The 24,178-nt window shown below is 42.2% G+C and overlaps 1 protein-coding gene across 1 annotated transcript; it reads right to left on the minus strand.

The window, feature by feature from the left end:
- Window positions 1-1,443: 1,443 nt before the first annotated feature.
- Window positions 1,444-22,650, minus strand: pxk (PX domain containing serine/threonine kinase). Its single transcript, XM_061070655.1, has 18 exons — window positions 22,416-22,650; window positions 15,275-15,325; window positions 14,068-14,115; window positions 12,328-12,514; window positions 12,152-12,229; window positions 11,827-11,900; window positions 11,640-11,714; window positions 10,928-11,032; window positions 10,300-10,401; window positions 10,045-10,206; window positions 9,757-9,874; window positions 9,579-9,657; window positions 9,209-9,257; window positions 9,012-9,089; window positions 8,248-8,334; window positions 7,803-7,866; window positions 7,578-7,637; window positions 1,444-4,051 (listed from the first exon to the last, which is right to left on the minus strand). The coding sequence occupies exons 1-18, from the start codon at window positions 22,515-22,517 to the stop codon at window positions 3,843-3,845; spliced, it is 1,728 nt and encodes a 575-aa protein (XP_060926638.1). The 5' UTR covers window positions 22,518-22,650; the 3' UTR covers window positions 1,444-3,842.
- Window positions 22,651-24,178: the final 1,528 nt, after the last annotated feature.

Here is a 24,178-nt window from a genome sequence, read left to right on the forward strand (position 1 = left end):
TCTCAGAACTGGGACATTTCCTCAAACCGTGTCAACATTGAGGTACGGCACGCTAAAAGAGTCCACTGTGCATTGTCCTATCATCACCAAACTTCTGTCTCATGATCAGAGTCTAAGCCTGTACAGCTCTATGTGTCAATATTTCCTGAGTCATTATTTTTGTTTTTTTAGGCAAAAAGCATGCAACGCTTCAAATACATGTGCACCACCCAGTGCTGCTTTGCAGCCCTAGAAATTTTAGTCTTTAATTTAGATTTTCATCATACAATGTTCTCTCTGTCTCGCTCAGACTCCTTTTCATTTTATGTCTTTTGATGACTATCTTGGTTTTTCACTTCGGCGTCTTTGTCTCACTCTGTCTCCATCTCTCTGCACTAAAGCCTCGGTCTCCCTCACTTTCCCTGACTCACTGACTTGTGCTTCTCTTCTATTACTCGCCCCGGGGTGGCCAGACTCCACAATGTGTCGTGTGTCACCTCACCAAAAGGCGAACAATGAAAAACTAAAAATGTCTGGAGGAACCCGGGGGTGTTGCTGTATGTGAGAAAAGGAAGTGTTGGAGGATTAGGACAGAAAAAGGAGGACAAGAAAAGGATTTGTATCGGAGGAGCCAACAAGACACGTTTGGTATAGTAGAGGCAGAGCAGCGGGCTGACCTGGAACGTGCCGATTGCACACATAGAATTAATAGCTGCTCATTTTCTCTGCTCCCCATCAAAAAGAACCCGCTGAGGTGGGCTGTGAATGTGTGTGTCACAGTGTTGCTGCTCACAAATGTGGAAGTGCAGTGCTATTATGTGTGGAGAGCCTGCGTGCCTTCTATTGAATTAGCATGGAAATTATAATGATTATAAAAGTTATTATTAAAACCAGGGACATTTCTTTACTAAGTTTGATCATCATTTTGTTCATAAAGTTTTTATATGTCACATGTGTAACAGCCAACATTGTGAAATGTGTCTCTAAGACATACTGTGCAGGTTAGTTATACGAGAAGCAACGGCATCAGACTGTGCTTTATGTTTTTGAATGGCGCACCGTGGTGAGAGCGGATGCAGAGCTCATCCCTTCTGTTTTGGCTACATGTGGTTTCTGTTTTATTCATGTATGATAAAATAGATGCATTCAACCGCGGATGATAAGGTTGAGGTGTTTTTAGTATTAATTATATTATATATGTTTAACAAATGTAAGGATGTAAATCTGAAATGTTGTTTTATCACATAATTTAATTCCATGTCTTACACAAATATGCATTTTAGTACATTTTATTACTGAATTTTAAAATAATAGTAAAATTCCTTATTTAGTCATACAACTAAATGTATTAACAAATTACATGGCTTACACAAATACATATTTTAATACATATTTATATACTGAATTTTTAAAGCGACATTTCATTAGCGACATCGGGTTTGCAATAAATAAAAAACTCAGTCACCATTTTCCTGAACCACTTTTTAATCAATGTTCATTTGGTAGATGCAGTTATAATTTCATCACAGCAGGCTTACTGGAGCTCTAACTTCAGTATGGATGAACACGTTCATTGTACAGCTGCAATAAATGTAGAGGAGATATTAAGACATTGGGAAAGAACTTGATAACATTGTGTGACAGTCGTCAATAACCTGGACACTTCAGTGGTTTTAATAACAACTTGCTTGTTTACCAGCTCTGGGACTGAATTTATCCTGCAAGTTGTTCTCATGAACACAGACACACCTCTGGACTCGTCTCCCACTTCTCACGGTAAAGTGCTGCAGAGAAACATTCTGACACAATTTAATGGCCTTTCAAGACGTGAAGACCATCGCATTGGACCGGATATGGATTGCACAGAATAGCAAAAAACAAATGATTTCAGCACAGAGCGCTCATTCAAAACCAACCAGTGCTTAAAGTTAGTGATCAGAGTCTTCAGGAGTCACCTGAGCTCAGGACTCTGCCGCTCTGTCGCAGGACAAACACTTTAACACACAGAATAGCTCTTGTATTTGTCAGGTAAGCATAAGGCTATAGCTAGAAGCTATAAAAACTGTGATCTCTCCTTTTTCTGACATTTTATAGACTAAATGAAAATAATCATTAGTTTCTTATGTAGGTTAGTGGTAATGATCTGCCTGCTGGAGACATCCTGTGTGTTAGAGTGTTTATATCCTCACCAGACAGAACTTCACACATACAGATGATCTGATGTCAAATCATATGATACTGTGACATGCAATACTTTTACAAAAAACAAAATCAGTTTTAAATAGGCACAAGGATCCATATGGCACAATACAACAAAAATAATCTCAGCTGTGACGACAACAAACATTAAAACACGACAGAATTAAAACAATAACATCAGGAATCCCCACAACAAGGGTCTGAAATCAAACCTGAAATGAAAGTAAACTGAGTTCTGTGGAGGGTGAATGTTAAAGACACCAGAGTTAGTGGACGGTGTTTCCCAAACAAAACAACTTGTATTTCTGTGTCTGCAGGTTTGACTTAAGCAAACTTAAACTTCTCTGATCACTTCTCACAGCTCTCAAATCTCTGATGTCTGAACGACTGCGTCCGAACTGTCCAGAGTCTTTTTCCATCGCACCTTCATCTCATTTTTATTGATAAATAAACCTTTGTCTAATTTTCTAGCAAACTGAAAGTGCACAGTGAAGGTGGTTGGAAATGTTTTTACTGTAATTGGCAGCATCACGATTATCTGTTTTTTTTTGCTGCTCTTTGTTTTGTGCGACACTTTGAGTGCACGTCTGGTCTACAAGAGCGATTATGTTGTTCAGAACAAATCTACATCTGACCAATCGGGTTGCTTCATGTTTACTGAGCGGATCAACACAAAGTGGATTCTGGGCTGAAGAACTCACACGATTCTGGACTAACTGTGCAGAACACTGCTCAGTCCAATAATGTTCAGACCAAGCAAAGTGTTATTGATATAGATTCAAACGCACTTCCCTTCATATGAAGTCATTTCTGTCTGTCATGTGACTCTTGTTCTTCTTGTTAAATCTCATAATTCTCCTACAATCAACTATCAAAAAAATCTGCAAGTTCTGTACGTTTTTTCAACTCGTTTCCGAAGCAAATAAATGTTCTAATAGCAATATAAAATGTACATTTTTCTTGTCTCTACTGCAGTGACCTGTCTTATAAACATTTTGGAACTTAGATTTTTATTTTTTTTTTTTGCAGTGCAGCTCCTTATAATCCGGAGGCGTTCTTCTTCATTTCATCTGATGTCCTGCAGCGAGCGAGCAGCCGAGTCTGGATGCTACACGTCAAAGATGAGTCTGAGATGATTTCAAAAGAGGAGAAGCAGGAGTTAGGGCCATTTTCTCTACACTGCTCCAGGATCAGGACTGGGCAGCGCCATGACAACGTCAGAGCACATCGTTCTAGGATCCAGGATATTGAAGTTTGTCCCCCAGTGGGATCAGGCATCCACAGAGGCTCCAGGATTTGAAACTCAAGCATTCAGCAGCTCTCCAGACTCAGAGTTCACCATCATGTTATCTGGAGCCTGGTGGCTCCGACCCTCAGGGGCCAAGGATTCTCTCGAGTTCTTTGAAAGCGAAGACTGAGGCGTCAGTTCCTTCCTCCCACAGTCCTCGGTTCTCTCTACCCACAGCAATGGATTTAAAAAAAATTAAAAGCAGGTAAAAGCAGGAATGGAAATAAAAACAAAAAAACGGTACTTTGATTGGTTTTCACATCTCTGGGAGCAGCGACATGAACCGGACCACGATGCAGAACCAGTGGGTCGACATGTCGCTGTGATGATGGTTTGCAGGTGGAGGACGGGCTGCAGCGGCGGCGGGGGGGCGGGGTCAGGTGACAGGTTTGCTGCGGGCGGCGGTCTCGGCCTTCTTCAGTTTGCCCTTGCTGAAGGCCTGGATGGAGCTGAGCAGGGCGGAGCGACCTCCCCCTGCGCCATCAGAGGAAGACAGAGGAGGAGGAGGAGGAGGAGGACAGGAGGAAGAGCCCGGCATAGGAGGAGGAGGGGGAGGAGGAGGAGGTGGAGGAGCAGTCTGGGCTCCTGGATGAACGAGAGAAGAAGGAAAAATGAAGGAATGAGAGAGAGCAGCGGTTTCTAGTCACTTTCACTTTCCCCAAGTCCCCAGATGTTGGTTCCACAAAGATCTGTTCGACTGAGTCACGTCAGTTTCTCTCTTCGGTCTCAGGAGCGTTTTCATATCACAGCAATTTGTTTGCTGAAGATTAGAAAATGAGGAGAAGACGTTACATCACCAGACGTCAGCTCATTCCACAATTTACTAAATCTTTTAGTGTTAATAATTATAACAAACATCACTTTCTAATAAGAGACCTTTTACAAAAGGGTTTTAACCAATAGCTTCAATAAAATAAAATGGTTACTACATGATTTTTGAATCCTTTATTGATCAGTTATACGTCATTAACAAGAACCAGATTATCTTCTTATATCGTTAATAAAAAGGTTGATTTTTGGTCTTTTTGTCAAAATCATCTACTGCTGGAAATATCAAGAACCTGCAGATCAATGGTAAATGCAGCACTACTGAGATAAGGGAATTGATCAAGAGTTAAACGGAAGGGATCTAAAGGTCCTTCACACCAAGTCCGTATGTTTGGTAAGCATCTTTTAAATCCGTGATTAAATAAAAAGATGCTCAAAGATGCTGCGGGAGTTTAATCAATTAACCACATGTGAGCCTATATTTGTTTAAAGATATTTATCTCTGATGGTCTTTTGTAATTTAGATTTAAAATTGAGTTATGACATGTTTGACAGAAATTCATCTGATGCAGTATCTTTACAAATCGCTGGTGTAGCTTAACGGCTTAACGAAGACTTATAAAGGTTTGGTGAGATATTTACTTACAAAAGCTTTTAGTTACAAATACTGAACCTTTTTATAAAAGATGACATATTATTAATTCTGTGGCTTTTCCAGAGTTAATCTTTGTGAAACCACCACCTGCAGATCCGTGTCCAGGCTGAACTCAATCCACCACCAGTTCAACTCAACCTACAGTTCAGGTTGTCAGTAGTTTTTAATGCTATTGACAACGTTCGATTCCGGGCTTGATTTACATAGATCAAGTCAAGAGCTCCATTGGATCCTGGTTCTGTGTCTTATACATTTGAGCTGCTGTCCCTGGGTTCTCCAAACAGAGCTCAGTCTATTTGTTTGGTCAGAACCACTTTTGAACTGATGGTGAGTTGAACATGAACCTGGAACATCTCTTCCACTTCTGACACTTCTCTTCCCGAACCAGATGAAACCAAGGAGTGACGACAGGCAGCAAAGAAAAACGCTGCGGAGCTCAAGCGTGAAGCTGAAGCTGCGGCCGGCAGCAGCAGCTGGAGTCCAGGGAGACTCTGGGTGTGTTTTTGATGTAATACTCAGATGATTCTACACAAAGTATAGAGAAATTGAATTTGTGTGATCAAGCTTTGTGAGGACGAAGAATTATCTGAGTAAAAAATCAAACAAAACCAAAGAAATGCTTCAAAATGAAGTATTGAAGAGTTTGGTCAACAAACAGCTCTATTAGACTTTAAGGGGGGAAACAACATTAACAACTAATAGCTTAAAAGAAATGATCAGTTCAATAAGTGTTTAACATCTGAGACGTCTCCAATGTGAAATCCCAAAACACATGAAGCGCAAACGGGAACAGAGAAGGAAACAGATGAACAGACAGACATGCCAACTGACAGAACAGACGGGTCACAATCTCCAATGAGAGCACCAGGTCTGAGTCGGGGGGGGGGGGAGCTGGACCGGCTGAGACGTTTTTGGAAATCATTGCAGATTGTGAGGTTTTCATAAAGATGTGCGTACACCCTCATCCAGGCAAGACACTTCTTCACATACGAGAAACTTTCTTCTTTCGGTTTTCTATCTTTTCAGATGTTTAAAATTCATCTTCATCATCCGCCGGCAGTTTGGTTTATCATGATATGGTGTTAGAGAAAATTGAGATGGAGATTGTTTCTAAACTAATCGCTTCACCCTCAGGTTGAATGAAGAATCAAATATATGTATATATATATAATTTATGTCATAAAGGAACTAGGGAAGATCTCATTGAAGGAAAGAAACAGGCTTATTGAGAACTTCTTGAATTATAATCAAACTACATCGAGAGTATGTTTGTCCAGGTGAGCTCTCATTTCTCTTACAAACATTTTGATCCAAGTATCATAGTTTTGTGATTTGTGAATGTGAATACGAGCCAGATATAAATTATGATAATCGATGTATTCTTCAGACAATGATCATAAAGAAATTGAGGTAGAGAAATGTAAAAGTATAGTTTGTCCACCAGAGAGCGCTGTCAGGTTGATTGTTTCACTCCAGGATGTGCTACTCAGTAAAGTAAGAAGTAAGAACTGAAGTAAGATTGTTTAGGTTTAATAACAAATATTAAAGAGGCAATACATCATTATCAAACTTTTTCAAAAGCGGCTTTTCGAACATCTGGGCTGAAATGGCGAATACGCTGCGATGACCTGGTGACTGTGTGCGACCATGAGAGTGTTGTGGTTCCTCAGGTTTCAACTTCATCTTCTTCCTCACTGGATTTCATAACGTTGCGACAGGTCTTTGTGACCAGGAGCTTGCTGGGAGGCCTGGGTGTACGACAGCTTTAAAAACCACCAGAGACCTTCATCATCATCATCATTATCATTAGCGCCATTAAAGCTTTTACTTTACCCAGCGACATGGTCAGAATGGAGCATGCTCTATGGTGGAGACAGCAGAGGAAGGAAGAGGAGAGAGAGGCACATGACAGTTATCTGTTCAGTGGACCAATCGGCAATTACACAGTATCGACAGGACGGAGAGGAGAGAGGAGAGGAGGAGAGGAAACAAGGAGAGGAGACAGTAATACCAGGGTAGGAAGCTGAACTCAAATTTGTGTCAGCTTCTCACAAAAGCTGAAAAAAGAACATCTTGTGGTCTTCTCTATTTTTCTTATTGTCTATAAATCGCTGTAGGCCTCTTTCTCTAAAGCATCTTCATGGCCTCACTCCCTCATGTATCTGTGACGTTCAGGACAAGCTGGTTTAAAGTGAGATCCTTCAGCAGAAGTTTTTCTATCTGTGAAATACAAACTAATACCATGTGGGTTTCATTCTGCACAGGGGACTTTTTGACACTAAGAGAAATAGAGAAAATAACCAGACTTAGATTTCAGCGAAGTATAAAATCGAACCTTTGTGGTTCCCACCCTGAGTTCAGCTAGTTACAGACACAACAAGGTCATGAGGACACAGAGCTACAGCCGAGACAGACACCTGTCTCCAAACCAGGCAGTCGAACCATGAGAGAGACGGTGAAGAGACAAACAGGCAGGTTGAGGAAACCGCTTCAATCACTTAATCACACGTGCAGATTTCTGGTGCAATGATGCTGATACATGTGAGAGGACGGTGCTGCTGAAGAGCTACTGACCGAGTAGGTTCCCTCACCAGGGACTGGTTCCCTCACCAGTCTTCAACAGACAGACAGACACACAGACAGACAGAAGGGAGGACAGACATCTATGTGACAGACAGACCGACATACCTGTGGTTGATGGGGGGGTGGGGGAGGATGGGCATGTGGGAGGGGAACTGGCTCCAGAACCTGAAAATACAAAGAGGAACTGGATTTTAATCTTCATCAATAACCAAAACAGGTTTAGACGGGTCATTTTATAGAGAGTTAAGATTATCTGTATTTGAAGAAAGGTGCCACATGAAAAACAAACAGAAACAAGCAGACTGAGCTGCAGGAGGAGCAGTGACCTACCAGAGTTATTGTTGTTTCGGACAGAGAGGTCTTCTTCATTTTCATAAGCCGACTGTCTGGACTTCTGCAGAGACACAAACCGAACATGACCTCAGGCTTCACTGTGATGCTGCTTCAAACATTATCGGGCAAACGAGGTCTCATGTCTGGAACTAAACTATTCAACATCTCATGTGCATGTTGTGTTTGAGGGAAACACTTATGGGAATGCAGGCGGATGTCAAAGGTCAACGTTAAGTAGGTTGAACCCTGAGGGAAGCTGTGCTGTGGATTTGCTTTGCCACAGGAAGTGAAGGTTTTATTCGCCCCCTCACTGGCACAATTTCAGTCTTTATAAATGGGGGTTCTGTCCTTAACCCTAAAGCCATTTTTAGAAATGAACTTTGGACAACATAGCCCATAAGCCTTAGTCACAGAGGGTTACGTAATGGACTCCGCTGCCTACCTTCCTTGCCAGAATCTTCCTCCTCTTCTTCTCTTCCTCGGAGCCGTGGTGAGACTGAGCTCTGGTCAACCTCCTGTGCTGGTGCATCTTCAATCAGAAGTTCAGACACAACGTTACCCTCCCTACAAACAGCAAACTTCACAATCTGCTAACGAAACCTTTTAATAAAACCTGGACGGAAAAATGATAAAGTCACGGAACCAAGAGGCTTTCCCCAGATTAAAAAAGTCTGTAAACAATAAAAAAAATCCCAGAATTCAACATATACCGTATAATCTGGTCAAACTGCACCTTGAGAGGCTAACACCATATTAACCAATCAAGTGTTATCAAGAAAATACTGCATCTACTTAGTGAAAAAACTTTATTTAACTCCAAAGCCATTGGAGGATTTGAAAGAACTACTGCTGCTGCTGAGGGTCAAATTGGGTTTATTGTATTTGGAGTTTTGCTGCTCTTGAAATCCGCATCCTGTGCCCATGATGGCAACAGCAAGTTCAAATAATACCACGTCGATGTCAGCACTGAGTTTTTGTGGTTGCAACATGAAGAGGTTGTGGGAAAACTGTGTTGCAAGGTTTTTCCACGTCTATTTTGTCGTAAGAGCCACAACTCCTCGCTGAATCAATATTATGTTGCCCTTATCTGGAAGGTCCCTGTTGATGAAGGGTCGTGACCCCAACGTCTCCAGTCGAGCTGCTCAGCAGTTTGAAACAGGAAAAGTAAAATATGAACTCAAGTAGTAAAGGAGCTGCGTGACGCACCAGCCTCTGCTCCTCCTGCAGCCGCCTCTCCAGACTCTCCTTGGCCGTCTTCAGCGCCTCCTTCAGCCGGCTGGGAACCTGGAGGAGGAAGGTGGAAGACATGAACCCAATCTTTCTTTCAGAACATTTCCCCTGACAGAAAGAAAACAAACGAGCGAACCCAACTGACAGAGCTGATATCAGACCGAGCCTCCTACCTTGATCTGGAGTTTTTCTGACTGTTGGAGCTGGACATCACTGAACAACCTGCAAAACACAAACCGTTACACAACAGAGACAAAAAAAGATGCTGCTCTGGTTCCTGTACATTTCCGTTTTTAACATTCCAGCCGTTCCTCTACATTCAGGAAGAGGATCTTGTTTTATACACAAACCCATCGACTGTCCTTTCTCTTATGGACAGAGGCTTTACACTGATGTTTTGTGTTGACGCTCACTTAAAAAAACTAAACAGCCATTGCAACTTGTGCATACGACAAAATTTAAGAAGACACACAAAGTGAACTCAGCAGATTTAGTGTGGATGTGGTTTTGAGTCTTGCTGCTGGAGTGAACCTATGAACTCACGGTGTCTGGACGAGCTGTGACACCGTCGGCATCCCGCTCTTAAAGGCTTCTGAGGACAGGATGGACTGCAGCACTGACACTGAAAACACACACACACACATACATTAAGATCCGTCTCCCTTCAAAGACACAAATTTGTGTGCATAAGTACGAGGTGTGTTTGCGTGTTTACACGTACCCACAGCTGTGTAGGGGACAGACGGGAACTGATCCACGGGAACGCCGTCTGGCGGGCGGCCGTACGTCATCTCGTACAGTAAGTGACCGAAGCAGAAGACGTCGATGCTCTCTACGGTCTGCAGACACACATTTATTATCTTCTAAACATTGGGTAATGGATAGAGGTTTGTCATCATAGACACAAACAACCACTAACACACACAGCATCACATTTGTAGGCCATGTCAAATCGCCAGTTAACCTTACTGACTTTAACGAATCATTAACTGAACCCATGAGTACATACGTTGATCTTCCTGAGGGGGGTGAAGCTGGGTCGTAGTGTTGAGGGAACTCCCAGCATGCCGTTCTCCACGTCCATCAGCCGACACACGCCGTCCTCCACGACGACGTTAGACGCATGAAGGTGACCGTAAAACAGGCCACCATCGTGCAGGAGCTTCAGACCCTGCACACAGGCACACACAGACTTTAATAACACCTAGTGGTGACTGTGTGTTATTCTGTGTGTGTGTGTTTTTGTGTGTGTTTCTGTGTGTACCTCCAGGATCTGACGGCCGTACAGTTTGATCTGCGGCAGTTCCAGGCCCTGGCTCTTCTTCGGGTTACAGTACTTCTTCAGGTAACTCTCTCTGGGCTTCACCTGCAGAGAGGGAAGAGTCAACCGTTTCTACTGGAACTACTTTCTTCTATTTTCTGCTGAAGAAATAGTCCCAGTGAAAATCGCCTTGTATCCTCTGTGGTGTATCCAGAATTACAAAGACGCAGTTTCAATGAATAGCATAAATTAAATTCTAGTGTGTTGGGATGGGATAGAAATCGGAGATACAGATATTTCTCACAACCACAAATGTCATTCGTGAAGTGATACTGAAAATTGAATTCATAGATCAGATTAGCCCTCAGAGTCCTGGGCTATTTTGGCCGTTTTTGCCTTTTCATACCACATCAAAAATGTTTTATAAGATGCAATATTTCAACGCAATGAGCAGCACAAATTAAATTCTAGTGTGTTGGGATGGGATAGAAATCTGAGATACAGATATTTCTCACAACCACAAATGTCCTTAGTGGAGTGATACTGAAAATTGGATTCATGTATCAGATTAGCCCTCAGAGTCCTGGGCTATTTTGGCCGTTTTGTGTATTTTCATACCACATAAACGTACCTTACAGATGTGATCCCTCAGAGATCCTCGCTCACTGAACGGCCGGACGAGCAGAGCTGAAGACTCACTGGTGCTGGAGAACAACAGCGGACAGAGATATGGCGCCTGGGGAGGAAGAAGAGGAGGAGTTTACCCTAATTGAATTCCACAGTTAATCAGAAATGAATATCTATCTGTCAATCTCATATTAATAATCATATTACAAAAACTTACAGTTGAATAGGAGCATGTGATCTTACTTTATCTGAACCACTGTAAGGTCACTTTAGCAGGAGTTCACGTGAGTTTGTATTTCCATCGTGACTGGATTTAGCAACAGCCTCATTTAATAATAATGGTTAAACCAAGATATTCACATCGTCACATTTTCCAGCTGGGGAGTAAAACATCAGAGAACCAGACATCTCTGCACTTGAGAGGAAATGATGCAATTGTAGCAGCAGAAGTTGGTCTTCTTCTGTGGTTTTATTCCTTAAGAGTGGAAACTTTTAATTGATTTGTTTATTTTATAGGGAGTAATGTTGGCAGCCTGTCCGAGTCCAAGTGTGTTTTGTATTGTTTGTGCTCCTTTTATTTGTTACTTTTTTGTCCTCAGAATGAGTCAGTCTGTGGTGGTGCAGTCAGGCTCCTCCTGATAATTGACAAACACGTCGATGATACAAAACTTTTTCCTATTTCACACACACACACACACGCACACACAGTTACGTACAGAGAGGCTGGTGAGCAGCTTCATTGCTGACTGAAGGTCTTTGTCCGACAGGAACTTATCAGGACCGATGTCGACCTGCAACAGACACACAGATCTGAGCACTTCGTACAAAATCAACTCTTTTATTGATCGGTAAAAGCCGTTGTATTGAAGATTCATGTGTAAGTGTTCAATGTTCTGGACTCACCCAGCTCAGCAGATACCTCTCTTTGGGCTGCTCTTTGTTTTTGATTAAAAAATATTTCTTCCTAATCCTCCAGCCTGAAAAAAACAGAGCATCCATTTGAGTGTATGGTGATTATTAAGATAAAATCCATTCTCTAGTAGAGAGGTTTACTTTATGTTTGTCTCTGCACGGTAATTTCAGGTTTGTTTACATGTACTGACACCATTTCATCATGATAAAACTTCTCTTGTGAAAACTGAACTGATACCAAAGTGCGTCGTGTTGACAGAACTTTGTCTTTGTTAAAATGTTAGTCACTCAGTTTAAGCTCGAACCCGAGTCTTACCAATGTCTTTGAGAGGCTCCAGAACCTCCCACTTCAGGTCCGACCTGAAGAACATGGAGACCTGCTGCAGGGCGATCTCTGAGCCACAGACAAACAGAGAACGCTTCTTTAGTTCACTTATGAAAATTAAATTCTTTCTTTTCTCTTGGTTTTTAATGAAAATGAGGAATAAAGACCTGTGTAGTTGGCACAGTAGTTGTTGGGGTCCAGGAACTTCTTGATGGTCAGGGAGCTGCAGAGCAGTGGATGCTGGGTAATGGAGTCCAGGTAGCTTTGCAGTCCTCTCTGTCTCTCGGCTATGAACTCCCTGTCCATGTTTCCAAGCAGCTTCTTAGGAGGAAGAGGGAGACTGATCCCACACACCTGGAGGCAAAGAGAGAGAAACTGGTTCACCTCTCATTCATTGTTTGTTTTTTCTTATCACGATTCAAATTCCTTTTCTTTGATTTCCTTTTTTCTCGTGTTTCATTAAAGTATTTCATTCAAACTCCCACACAGACAAACAAACAGACTTTCAGGAGGTTTCCGAAAGTTCTGCTGTTTATTGACTGAGGTCGGGGGCTGATGGGAGATGGGGGTCAGAGTGGGACCTGGACAGGAAATGAGCAGACAAAACCTCAGCAGAAAAACTGCTAACTTCCTGTTATCCAGGAATGAGGCGTCCCGACCATGATACGAGACACAACCAGAACAGTTTGACACACGACTGGTTGAAGGTCCAAACTGCTGAGTTTGATGTCCTGGGCCTGTTTGGAATGTGAACCTTTAAAATGAAGCAATGTCTATTCTAACAACCCCGGTGCTCGAGTTAAGATGTTTATGATCTGTGAGCAGTTTCACATCTAACCTTCTCCGGCTGAGCAGCTTCAATGAAGGTCAAAAGAAGTCAAACTACCTGATATTACAAATGTATGTAGATCCCTCAGATTTACCCTGAGACCTATTAGAAGGAGACTGAACTCACATTTGAATCCACTATTCTAACAAAATCATTCATGGGTTTTTAGACAGATTTAGTTTCCTTCGGTTGTGGTCATGTTTAATAGTAACTGCTGGAGACCTTCTACAGGGGAATTGTGTAAACTCTCTGGAACGTAGCAGATTTATACAGAATGTAAATCTATAAAAGTCGCACTCACTCTGCATTCGAACACATGACTGATCAATGGTTAACGACACTGTGGGGCTGAGACCTCAGGTTTTACTGCAGCATGTCAGTGACCAGGCGTAAAGGTTCTAGTTTTCCATTGTTTTTCAATGGGAGCTTCTCATTACAGCGCTAGGAGCTAAATAGTTAAACGATTATCTCTCCTCTATCACAGGACCAGACAAGACTTCTGATGACACACTAACCACAGCTCTGACATGTCGTAACAGACCGGAAACAGAAAGGAAAATGAGCCAAGAAGAAGCTGGGCTGTGCTTCAGAGAGCGTGAAAGTGTGAACCGCGAGACTTCAGGGCAGCTTTTCTTATAAACTGAAACCAATCATCTACAATTCACTCTTTTTTACCATCATCCAAAGTCGACCAGCAAGTTTCAAACACGTCAGAACAATTTAATCTTCTTACTTGTGTCACCGGTAGAACTGAGAGTCATTTCAAATCATTTAAAAATTCGTCTCAAATGAGCAAAAATAATTCTCAAATAGCAAACAGCCCCGTGAGAACTTTGTCAAAATAAAATAGACTCAACTGTAAAATAGCAGAATATGATACTTGACAGTTTTTACTCAATAAAGGCTCCGGCACATCTGAGTCAGTACAAAGGAAGTACGTTCAATACAGCACTAGTCATCGCCTCTTTGAATATCCCTAAACTATGAGTTGAAAACAGAAAAACACAAAATCAGTCACCACAGGAAAACAAGGTGACATCCAACATACAGATGTTTGGTGGAAACATGTGAAACTCACCATCAAGCTGCTGTGGAGAACATCGAAGTCACTGTAGCGTCGAATCACCTGCAACACACACGTGAAACTGTCAGTCACAGTCATCACTTCACCTTTATGTTAAATCCACTTTCCATCGACCTTAAGAGAGAAAGTAAATGGCTTGAACTGAACAAAGATTAAGATTAAGATTAAGATTCATTTATTTATTTGTCCCAAACACATGCACAAGCACACTCATGCAAGGAGGGAAATTTAACCTTTGCTTTTAACCCATCTGGTGCAGGACACACAGAGCAGTCAACCCAGTATGAACATTAAAAAGGAAGGGAAATAAATCCAAGAATGAATTATGAATAAATAACAAAAATACAATACGTTACATAACCGATTTAAGGTCATAACATATATTTACACCTAGTCTAGTCTGAAGGAGGAATATTGACTCATTATTCATTCTTTTAATCCAGTTCTCAACAAATGCTTCTTTCTGAGTTCTCTATTTGAACACACATTTCTCTCCAATACATACATTTTACACACCACGTTGTTACATTCATCAACGATACCTTGAAATAACTCATATTTAATAATAGACTAATATTTTCTAGTATTTCTCGACAAAGCTGTCTATCACCCAGGTGGATTCTAACTGATAAGAGCCTTTCACAGACATATCGTTATCAGCCTTTCTTATGTGTGTCAATTTGAAAACCTTTATTTTACAGAATAAACAATGTAGAAAAGATGTGTTGTTCAATTATTACATATTTGGTTGTATTTGTTTTCTCTTTATTTACAGTTATTTATGATATCGTTTATGGATAAACTGTAAAGTATGAAACCTCATCAACATTTCCTTGTTGAGTTGAATAACATCATCTTTAATAACAACATCATCAATTGTCATTTTACAAATATATATCAGCCGATATACCTGTGTTGACATTTTTTTACCAATATATTGTATCAGCAAAAAACCTCTGATCCTGCTCTAGTAATTATTACAGGAGCAAAGGAGGAAGTTAGATGTGAGAGTCAGAAGAGTCACAAAGTCCACATGAGGAGGAGTTTGATTTCAATGTGTCAACAAAACACACGAGAGCCAATGTTTGTTTCACGTGTGACACTGATAATCAGAGTAGTATCTTTTATCAGAGTTTGTTTTATTGACAACAAATGTCTGGTGGACCTGGTGGAGACGTGATGTTGTGATTGGTTTATTTACCTGCCAGCTGTTGTCTGAAGACACGCCTCTCTGGACTCGGATGATGTATTCCTGAGAGATGGAGAGAACAAGGCCATCAGAACATGTTATATGATGCTATTCAAAAGAAATTAAATGTAAAAATAATCTGACATTGAAGTGGTTGAAACAATAAGAAAATACAGTTGTGGTTAAATAGTGGTACTATGGCTACCATAAATTGGTACTTTGAGGGTATCACACATTAATACACCAATTTACATTAGGTCGACAACATTGTATGAATTTTCTCAGCCTCACTGAGCAAGCTAAGCCCAATTCACTCACGACAACCAGGAAACTCTGACTCAAGTATTAACAAGCAGCTGTAAAGTTCAGTGAAGCCATAATCTTCACCACATCCCAGAAAACAAACTTACCGGAAAGATACAAACTTACCACAGTGCCTTACCACTTATAAGGCAAAAACAAGTCTGGTTTAAAAGTATAACCATGGATCCCACAACTCCAACTTTTGTCTAGTGAAACCTCTGTTTGAGACGCTGTGCCTGGTAGAAGTGCTGGTTCGTTGGTAGTGATGGTGATGGTGCGTACATTGGTTTGATGGACTGGGTAACTCCCGGCTGTGGTGGCCACTGACTCATCCAACAATTGGCTTTGTTATTGTATGGTTTTGATTAGTCTGTTTGGATCAGACACCAAATAACCTTTGAGTTACAAGCAGAGTTTTCAATGATTGTGAGGATGTCAGTTCTCTTATTATCCTGTTTGTTAGCAGTGTAAATTAATGCCAATCATATTTTGAATGCATTGTCCAATCCTGTCATCAGTTGGGAGCCTTATCATTTAACCCAGGGAAGATTCTGTTTAATGTTTGTGTTTTTCATCTCAACTAAAGATTCCCTGACATGACTTAAAATATAATGATGGAATTTTATCACAATAAAAGAGGGCCAACCGACCCTCCTGTGATTATTACAACTCATATATTCTTACTGTAAATGAAAAACACGGGTGTAAATCAACAGTGGTGCTGTGCTGCAGAGGTGCAATGCTACTGGTCTATAAAATAAAATAGATACCAAGTAGAAATTATCAAGTTATATATACATTTAATTACATGTTCTTGTGTGGGAGAGACCGGAGCACCCGGAGTAAACCCTCATGTACCTGTATTTAACGTTTTCACACTGTAGTGGGAGTATATGTCCATCATGGCAAGATTTTTGGCACCACAACAGAAAATGTACTAGAACATATCTACACAACACAATCTATACAATTCATAGAGGTAAGTTTGTGATGTGCTGTCATCACATGGGCGGTTCTATTATTCACATGGAGTCAGCGAAGTTAACGGTTTCCATCGTCCCGGGGGTGTGTGCAGCAGCACCGGTCTCATCACGGGATCAGAAGTCCACAGCAATCACCTGCTCCTTGGAAGGAAGTGGAGGTAGCGGGTGACAAAGCTGCAGCAGCAGTGCTTACCAACACTGCTACTGTTACATCCAGGTAAGGTACCGCGGCACCAAACACAGCTCGAGCAGGACTGGCCTCATGCAGTGCTGCTGAGGTTACGTTCATAGCGACTGCAGCGTTGTACCAAGCTGTTTCAACACTGCATGCAGTCGTAGCACTGGTTGAATGCAGTACTGCTGAGACGTTGCGCAAAGCATCTGCAGCATTGTGCAAGAGTGCAACCACGTTGATCACAGCTGAGACACTGGCCTCAGCGTGGAGAGCGGTGGTGTTAGAAGCAGCCGCTGCAGACCCGGTGTGTTGCAGAGCTACCCAGGAGTCGTACACAGCCTCTGCAGCGTTGTACAGACTTTGAGAAAGACAGATCACAGCTGCAACACTGGTCTTTTCCGGTGGTGCAGCGGCGCCTGACAGAATAGAAGAGGGACAGGTCCGTTCCAGTTCTGCCATCGCATGGAGAACAGTGTCTGCAGCGCTCGACAACGCTGCGTCCACCTGGGACACCGCTGCAGAACTGCTCGGGTCCAGTGACGCCGCCGCAGGTCCGATCTCATCCTGGTCTTCTTCAGAGCTGAACAAAGCTGAAGGCTCTGATTCTGCAATGGCCGATGGATTGGCCTCTGTCTCTCCAGCGCTAGTTTCTGATCCGAGTCGTTCAGTGATAACCATGTGGGGGGAATTGTTATCCTCCTCAATATGTACATTTCTCTCTCCAGTTAGAAGGAAAAGGTTGAGTACAGCCCTCAGAGTGATAGTTACAGTGATGCCGAACAGGACACCCAGGCTCAGGAGGGACATGTGGCTGGGTGTTATTCCTATGAAAGTATGCAGGGATCCCAATTAAGACAAATCTGCTTCTCTGGTTTCGTGGCTGCACAAAGTAATCTTTATTTCGTTTGTTTCACAGGTGGCCTCAGGACCATACAGTGCTATAGTAAAGTATTAAAGGCTTGGAGGACCAAAGGCATCGTTTTGTACCAGATGGACTATAGACTATATGGATTATAGGTCAGGGGACCTTGTACCATGCCGGCGTATCTTGACAGTTTCATCACTTCGCACTGCCCTGCTGACCTGAGCTCACTTTTAATGTTTCGATAAAGTTATTAATTAAATAATAACCAGAGTCATTAGGACACATACAGCTCTTGAAGTTTACTTTGTGTATGTTTGACTATCTCTAGAGTTTATCTGATATTTTTTCATGGACTCACACACGAGAGGCACACAGCCATGACAAAAGGTTGAATGGGAAAATCCTGATTCATGATCCGACACCATCCTTTAATAACTAAATGATAAACTGATTGTACGGCTTCTGATATATAGGTAAGAGGTTCCAGAGATGAGGTGTAGCAACTGCAAAGGACAGGTCGACTCTATTTTTGATCCTAGATCTCGGGACGTTCATCAGGTTGGTTCACGTTTAATTAATTCCATTATAAAAGGACATGTGGAGTCTGTTAAACTTGCTAGCTCCGCCAAAGATGTTATGTCCACATTTATCTGAATTTAAGTGTGATTTTGTTGTCTTTTTTAACTTTCCACAAAATTGGGAGATTGCAAACTGCATTGGGTGAAGTGGGAAGGAACTATTGTTTAGAAAAAGTAATAAATTGTTCAGCAACAAGTTTTTCAAATACATTCCATACTATGGGACAGATACTGATGGGCCTGTAGTTGAGTGTCAGAAGAGGGTCGGCCCCTTTGAACACAGCAGCAGGTTTCCATGCATGGTGCTGTGCTACAGAGATGCAATGCTAGTGATATATGAAATAAAATAGATACTAAGGTAGAAATTGTCCAGTTTTAATACTTTTAATTGAATGTTCTTTTGGGGAGAGACCGGAGCACCCGGAGTAAATCACACTGTAGTGGGAGTAGTTGAAGACAGCTTTAGTTTTCACTGGTAACATTTGAATGGGACAGCCCGTCATGGAAAAAAACTTTGGCACCACAACAAAAAAAGTTTGTTTGATAAAATATCCAAACAAACCCATATATATAAATCATAGAGGTAAGTTTGTGTTGTGCTTTCATCCACGGGCAGTTCCATTCACATGGAGTCGCCATAGTGAACGTTTTCGATCGGCCTGCGTTTGTTCAGCACCGGTTTCACGTTGCCAAGTCCAACGCCATCACCTCCGTCCTTGAACAAAGCCGAGGCTGACACCGTAGCGTTCAAGACAGCGACTGCGGCGTCGAACACGGCTCGGGCCGGACTGTCGTCATGCAGCGCCGTCGCCACGGTGTTCACAGCGAGTGTAGCGTCGCACCAAGTTGCAGCAAAACTGCCGGCAGCTGGACCACAGACTGGCTCCAGAGCTGCTGAGAGGTTTTTCAGAGCATTTGCAGCAGTGTACAACTCTTCAGCCAGGTTGTGCACCACGGAAACACCGGTCTCCCCCTGGAGGGCCGTGGCGTTGAAGGCAGCCACTGCAGTGTCAAACAGGGCTGCATCAGAGCGGGTCTGGTGCAGTGCTATGGAGGAGTTGTACACAGCGTCTGCAGCATCCAGAAAGCTCTCAGAATGCTGGAGCACGGCTGCCAGAGTGGCCTCGTCCGGTGGTGCTAAAGCTATTTCCAGAGGGGAAGAGGGGCAGGTTGTCTCCAGTGCTGCTTTCCCAGCGTGCACGGTGTCTGCAGCTTCAAACAGAGCTATAGCAACTTGGAACAGAGCTGCAGTGCTGCTCGTGTCCAGTGAGGCTGCGATGTCCAGCACAGCGGCTGCAGGTCCAACCTCATTCTGCTTCTCTCTGTCGTTGAACACAGCTGCAGGTTTCGACTCGGAGTCGTCAGCCTCATCGACGGCCGGGAGGAAATAGTAAAATATAAACCTCACAGTTTTGGTGACTGTTATGCCTACGAGGCCAGCGAAGGCCAGGAGGGGCATGATGCTGGGTTAGGGGTTCTACTCCTGAGCTAATGAGCTTCTTTGTGGGTTTTTAGGCAGGTGGCCTCATGATAACAAAGGTAAAGTAGCCGGTATCAAAGGCGTGGAGGATTATAGGCGTGGGGGGGTTATGATTTTCTCCCATCCATGCTGATCTGTTTTGAAACACAACCACTCTGTGCCTTTGATTCAATCACAGGGTTTGGACGAGTCGATAATGAAGATGATGAACAAAGGTTGTTTTTTTCTGAGTGATGTTTTGTTTTTTTACAGTGCTCTGAGTACAACAGACTAATAGAAGCTATAATATTGACCAAGCAAATTGTGTTTAATGATCCAAAGCGATGCTGCATCAACATCAACACTGACCTTAATCAGTGTTGATGTGACTGATCCACAATTAACTCGGTCAAATTCATACAATTTAGTGTTTCTGCTCAATTATTGAAGTCATTACAAGCTGCTGACTCAGTGACTTTCAGTGCCACGGTAATCTCTGACCTCATGTTACTTATCATATGACACAGTGAGGTATTCAGGTTTAAAGTTTGAGTATCAGCACATATCATGAGGTGAAGTTATGGGATTGGAACTAGAATGTCACGCAGTAAAGCGTCTACCTCCACGAGGCCCAGAGGTTAGTTCCCTTATGAAGCCTCATGAAAGTCCTATTTCCCAGTCTGAAAATAAGAGAATTCTGGATCCACACCAAAGTCAAGCCAAAGTTGAGTTATATATCACCACGTTTAAATGAATTCCATTATAAAAAAGATGTGTAGGTTATATTAGATAGATAGATAGATAGATAGATAGATAGATAGATAGATAGATAGATAGATAGATAGATAGATAGATAGATAGATAGATAGATAGATAGATAGATAGATAGATAGATAGATAGATAGATAGATAGATAGATAGATAGATAGATTACTTTATTCATCCCCGAAGGGAAATTAAGTCGTCATAGCAGCCGGTATATTTGAATACAATAAAATACAATACAATAGAATAAAATAAAAAATATTGAGGTAGAAAGAATAAAAAATAGAAACACAAGATAAATAGGTAGATAAGGTGCAGTGGTAATAGTACTGATGATATGATGGTAATGTTATTGTTATACAGTATATAAAAATAGTACAGTATATATAGTATATAATATAACATAATATATATTTATATATGATATTAATTATACCAATATAATAGCAGTATATAGTAAAAATAATGGCAGCAACAGTATATATAATAATAATAGTAAATAAATATTATAATAATAATAATAATACAATAATATTACAATCCTTGTCTGTTAGTTCATTGGATTGTTTGTTTGTAAGCAAGTTTACGGAAAAACTGCTAAAAGGATTTTCAACAAAGCTTGGTGAAAGGACGTGGAACTGGTCGGGGAAGAGGTCAGAAATATTCAGTTTGAATCTGAGTCAGGGTGGAGATTTTAAACTTTCTTTATAATTGTGAGATTTCTAACTTTTAGCTGAATCTTCGGAGGATAATTCATGGATCTTGATAAAAACATATGCGGCCAGTTTATTCTTTAGGGGACTGATGTGTATGTGTGAATGAAACCTGGTGCAGATCCGAATAAAAATCTGCATCTAGTAAATTTCAATCAATCAACGAAATTTGAATCGTAAATATTCAATATTCCCAAACCACCGTTTCTCTCAAAGGGCTGAACAAGGTTTGACATCCTCCGTCCTTCACCCTCAGCAAGAGGAAGAACTACCACTGGTTTCATGAGGGGACCCTAACCCTAACCCAATGGAGTCACGACATTTAATGACAATATAAGATGATGATTTGATTTGATTTCGTCATGTGGAATCAAACGACAACTGTGTCCATTATCCGACAGACAGAGAGTCTGCCCTGCTTTAATTTGAATACAAACAATTATCAAAACGTGATAAGCTGGTCCTCGACAGGCTCACTGTTTACCTGCCGGTTCGAGTTTCTGCACCAGGGTTCAAAGGTCATATCCCAGTCCAGGGTAACACCGGACTGGTTTCTCCTGAGCACTGAACTGGTGTCAGGCGATATCAGACTGTAAATCCAACTGTTTACTGTTTGCAGTAGACTGGTGAGTGTCAACAACGAGATGTATAAAGCAAATACACATTCAGACATTCCATAGTTTACAGAAGACACCACGTGATGCAATGCAGTCCTCGTTTGGCCCCGAGAAGCGGTCGATAGGGAAAGTGAAAATAACTCCATATTGGATTACAGGTGTTTAATGGAGGTGATAGTAAGGCAAACAGCTTTGTTCGTTGTGTATAAACTTTAGATTGTCAGTATTTTAAAAGACACATTTAGATGGAGGAGTGTTTGGTGGAATGTGGTTTTGGGATCATTCGGGGACAAAGCTCCGTCAGGTCGGCGGATCGCTGACTCCTGATCAGTGACAGCTGCCTGTCCGATAATGGACCCACTCGTAGCCCCACTACTTCCCAGCCGGTTGAGGACCCGTGTCAGCTGAGTACCAGGAGCCGGAGCTGCTCCTGGACTCCTCCAGACCCAGGACGAGTGGGACTAATGTCCATGTCCACCCGAGGACACACGAAGGAAAGCGTCCACTAACCATACAGGCTGTGCTACTAACGTGTCCGATAATGGAAGCGGTGACGCAGCGATAGACTCAGCCCTTCCTTTCAGAGGAAGTTGGCTGTTCTCAACAGACCAATGTTGGCCGACAGGGAAGCACCGAGCCCCGGGTTCACAGCCGAGCCTCCCCCCTGCTGGTGCTAACCTCCGGAGGACACTCACCGTGTGGGACTGCAGGTTCTGGCTGGCTTCGATCATCGCGGTCAGGGGCACGGTGTCGTCCAGCAGCAGCTTGCCGGGGGCCGGCTTCTCCAGGTAAGACATCCCGGGGCATGAAGGGTGGAAGTCCGAGCCGAGCGTCCGTGTGTCGGTGACTGGAGCCGGCGGAGAGACACTGAGGCGGAGCCCCGCTGACCGGAGGAGGAACAACAACAAGCCGAGCTAGCTGTTAGCTTAGCCTCATCGTAACCAGGAAGTGCTGTTCTGGCTGAACGTCATCACGGCAGCTTCGTCATCATTAATAGAAAGTGGGGGAAAGGACTCGAAGCCTCGTCACCGCCTCCTGCTGGTCAGGAGAAGGAAGTGCAGCCACACACCCGATTTCAAGGTCAAGAATAAACCTTCAAGTTCTATATGTTTTTAAACTGAACTTACAAAACCCATCAACTAAAATAAATACATAAAAACAACAAAAAGTAACTTAATAAAAATACATCAAATAAAATGAATAAATGCAAAGACTTGTGCATAAAATAAGCTGAAGACCTAATTGAAATCTAAAGCTAAGAAGAGGAAAGGAAATAAAACTCAGGTTTACTAAGTGACCGTGTGCAGCTTCTAGAAGTCGTGTGAGATTTGATTCCAACCTGCACGTCCAAAGACCAGACTCACCAGAAGCTAAAGGGACAGTTCACCCAATAAGGAAGATTCACTCATTATCTATTATACATCATTTACTCCATGTTTTTTTAGCCTAAATGCTGTTATCCTCCTAGTTGAGGCTGCAGTTCTCACGAGAGTAGTTTTGTGGACTCAAACTTTTCACCCACCCGTCCATCGGCATAGTGATGAGTAGATAGTGATGAGTGAATTTACATTTTTGGGTGAAGTATCCGTTAATCTGAGCACCAGTGTTACCAGTGGCTGCTGCACAGAAGCACTGGGAGGTTGAAGATTTCCCTGTCTTTACTATCTAGTGCTGACAGTTATATTCTCATACTGATAATGTGAAGGTCAGAATCCACCAAAACCAGCCGGACTATTGTCAGACCAAAAGAGACATGAGGGAGAGGCGGTGGACTAGTGGCAGAAACTTGGCGTATGGGCAGAAAAGGTCTCTGGTTCGTCTCTGGTTCGACTCCACGGAGAAACAACAAAAAGAAGAACCTGGATTGATCTGTCCAAAAATCCAAGAGGATTCTCCCTACCCTGTCTAGTGCCCCTGAGCAAGGCACCTTATTCCCCCAACATCTGGTCCCCGGGTGCCGTACATGGCTGCTCACTGCTCTGTGTGTCCTGCACCAGATTGGTTAAAAGCAGAGGTTAAATTTCCCTCCTTGCATGAGTGTGCTTGTGCATGTCTGTGCATGTGTTTGGGATCATATCTTATCTTAATCTTAATGTAAGGCTAAAGGCGGTTCAATTTAAAAGGCATTAGGAGCAACACTCAAAACTGAAGACATGTGAGATTTCTCTTACAGCAGCAAGGTATCAAGATACAAGATATGAAAATATAAGTGCAAGGGATTTTTTTTTTTTATTCCCAAATCTAATTTTCATGTCTTCTGTTTTTCATTAACTTAGGCAATAGTTAATAAATAATATGTTTGTTGTACTGTTGGACAAAAGCTATTTGGAGACAACTTGGGCTTTAGGGGATTCAAACATGTACTTTACAATAATGTCTAATGTTTTACAGATCAAATAATCTGGAAAATATTTGGCAGATAGATCAACCACGAAGATATTTGTTGGTTATTCTACAG

Source organism: Limanda limanda, chromosome 4 (genome assembly GCF_963576545.1).
Source record: "Limanda limanda chromosome 4, fLimLim1.1, whole genome shotgun sequence".
NCBI classification, from domain to species: domain Eukaryota; kingdom Metazoa; phylum Chordata; class Actinopteri; order Pleuronectiformes; family Pleuronectidae; genus Limanda; species Limanda limanda.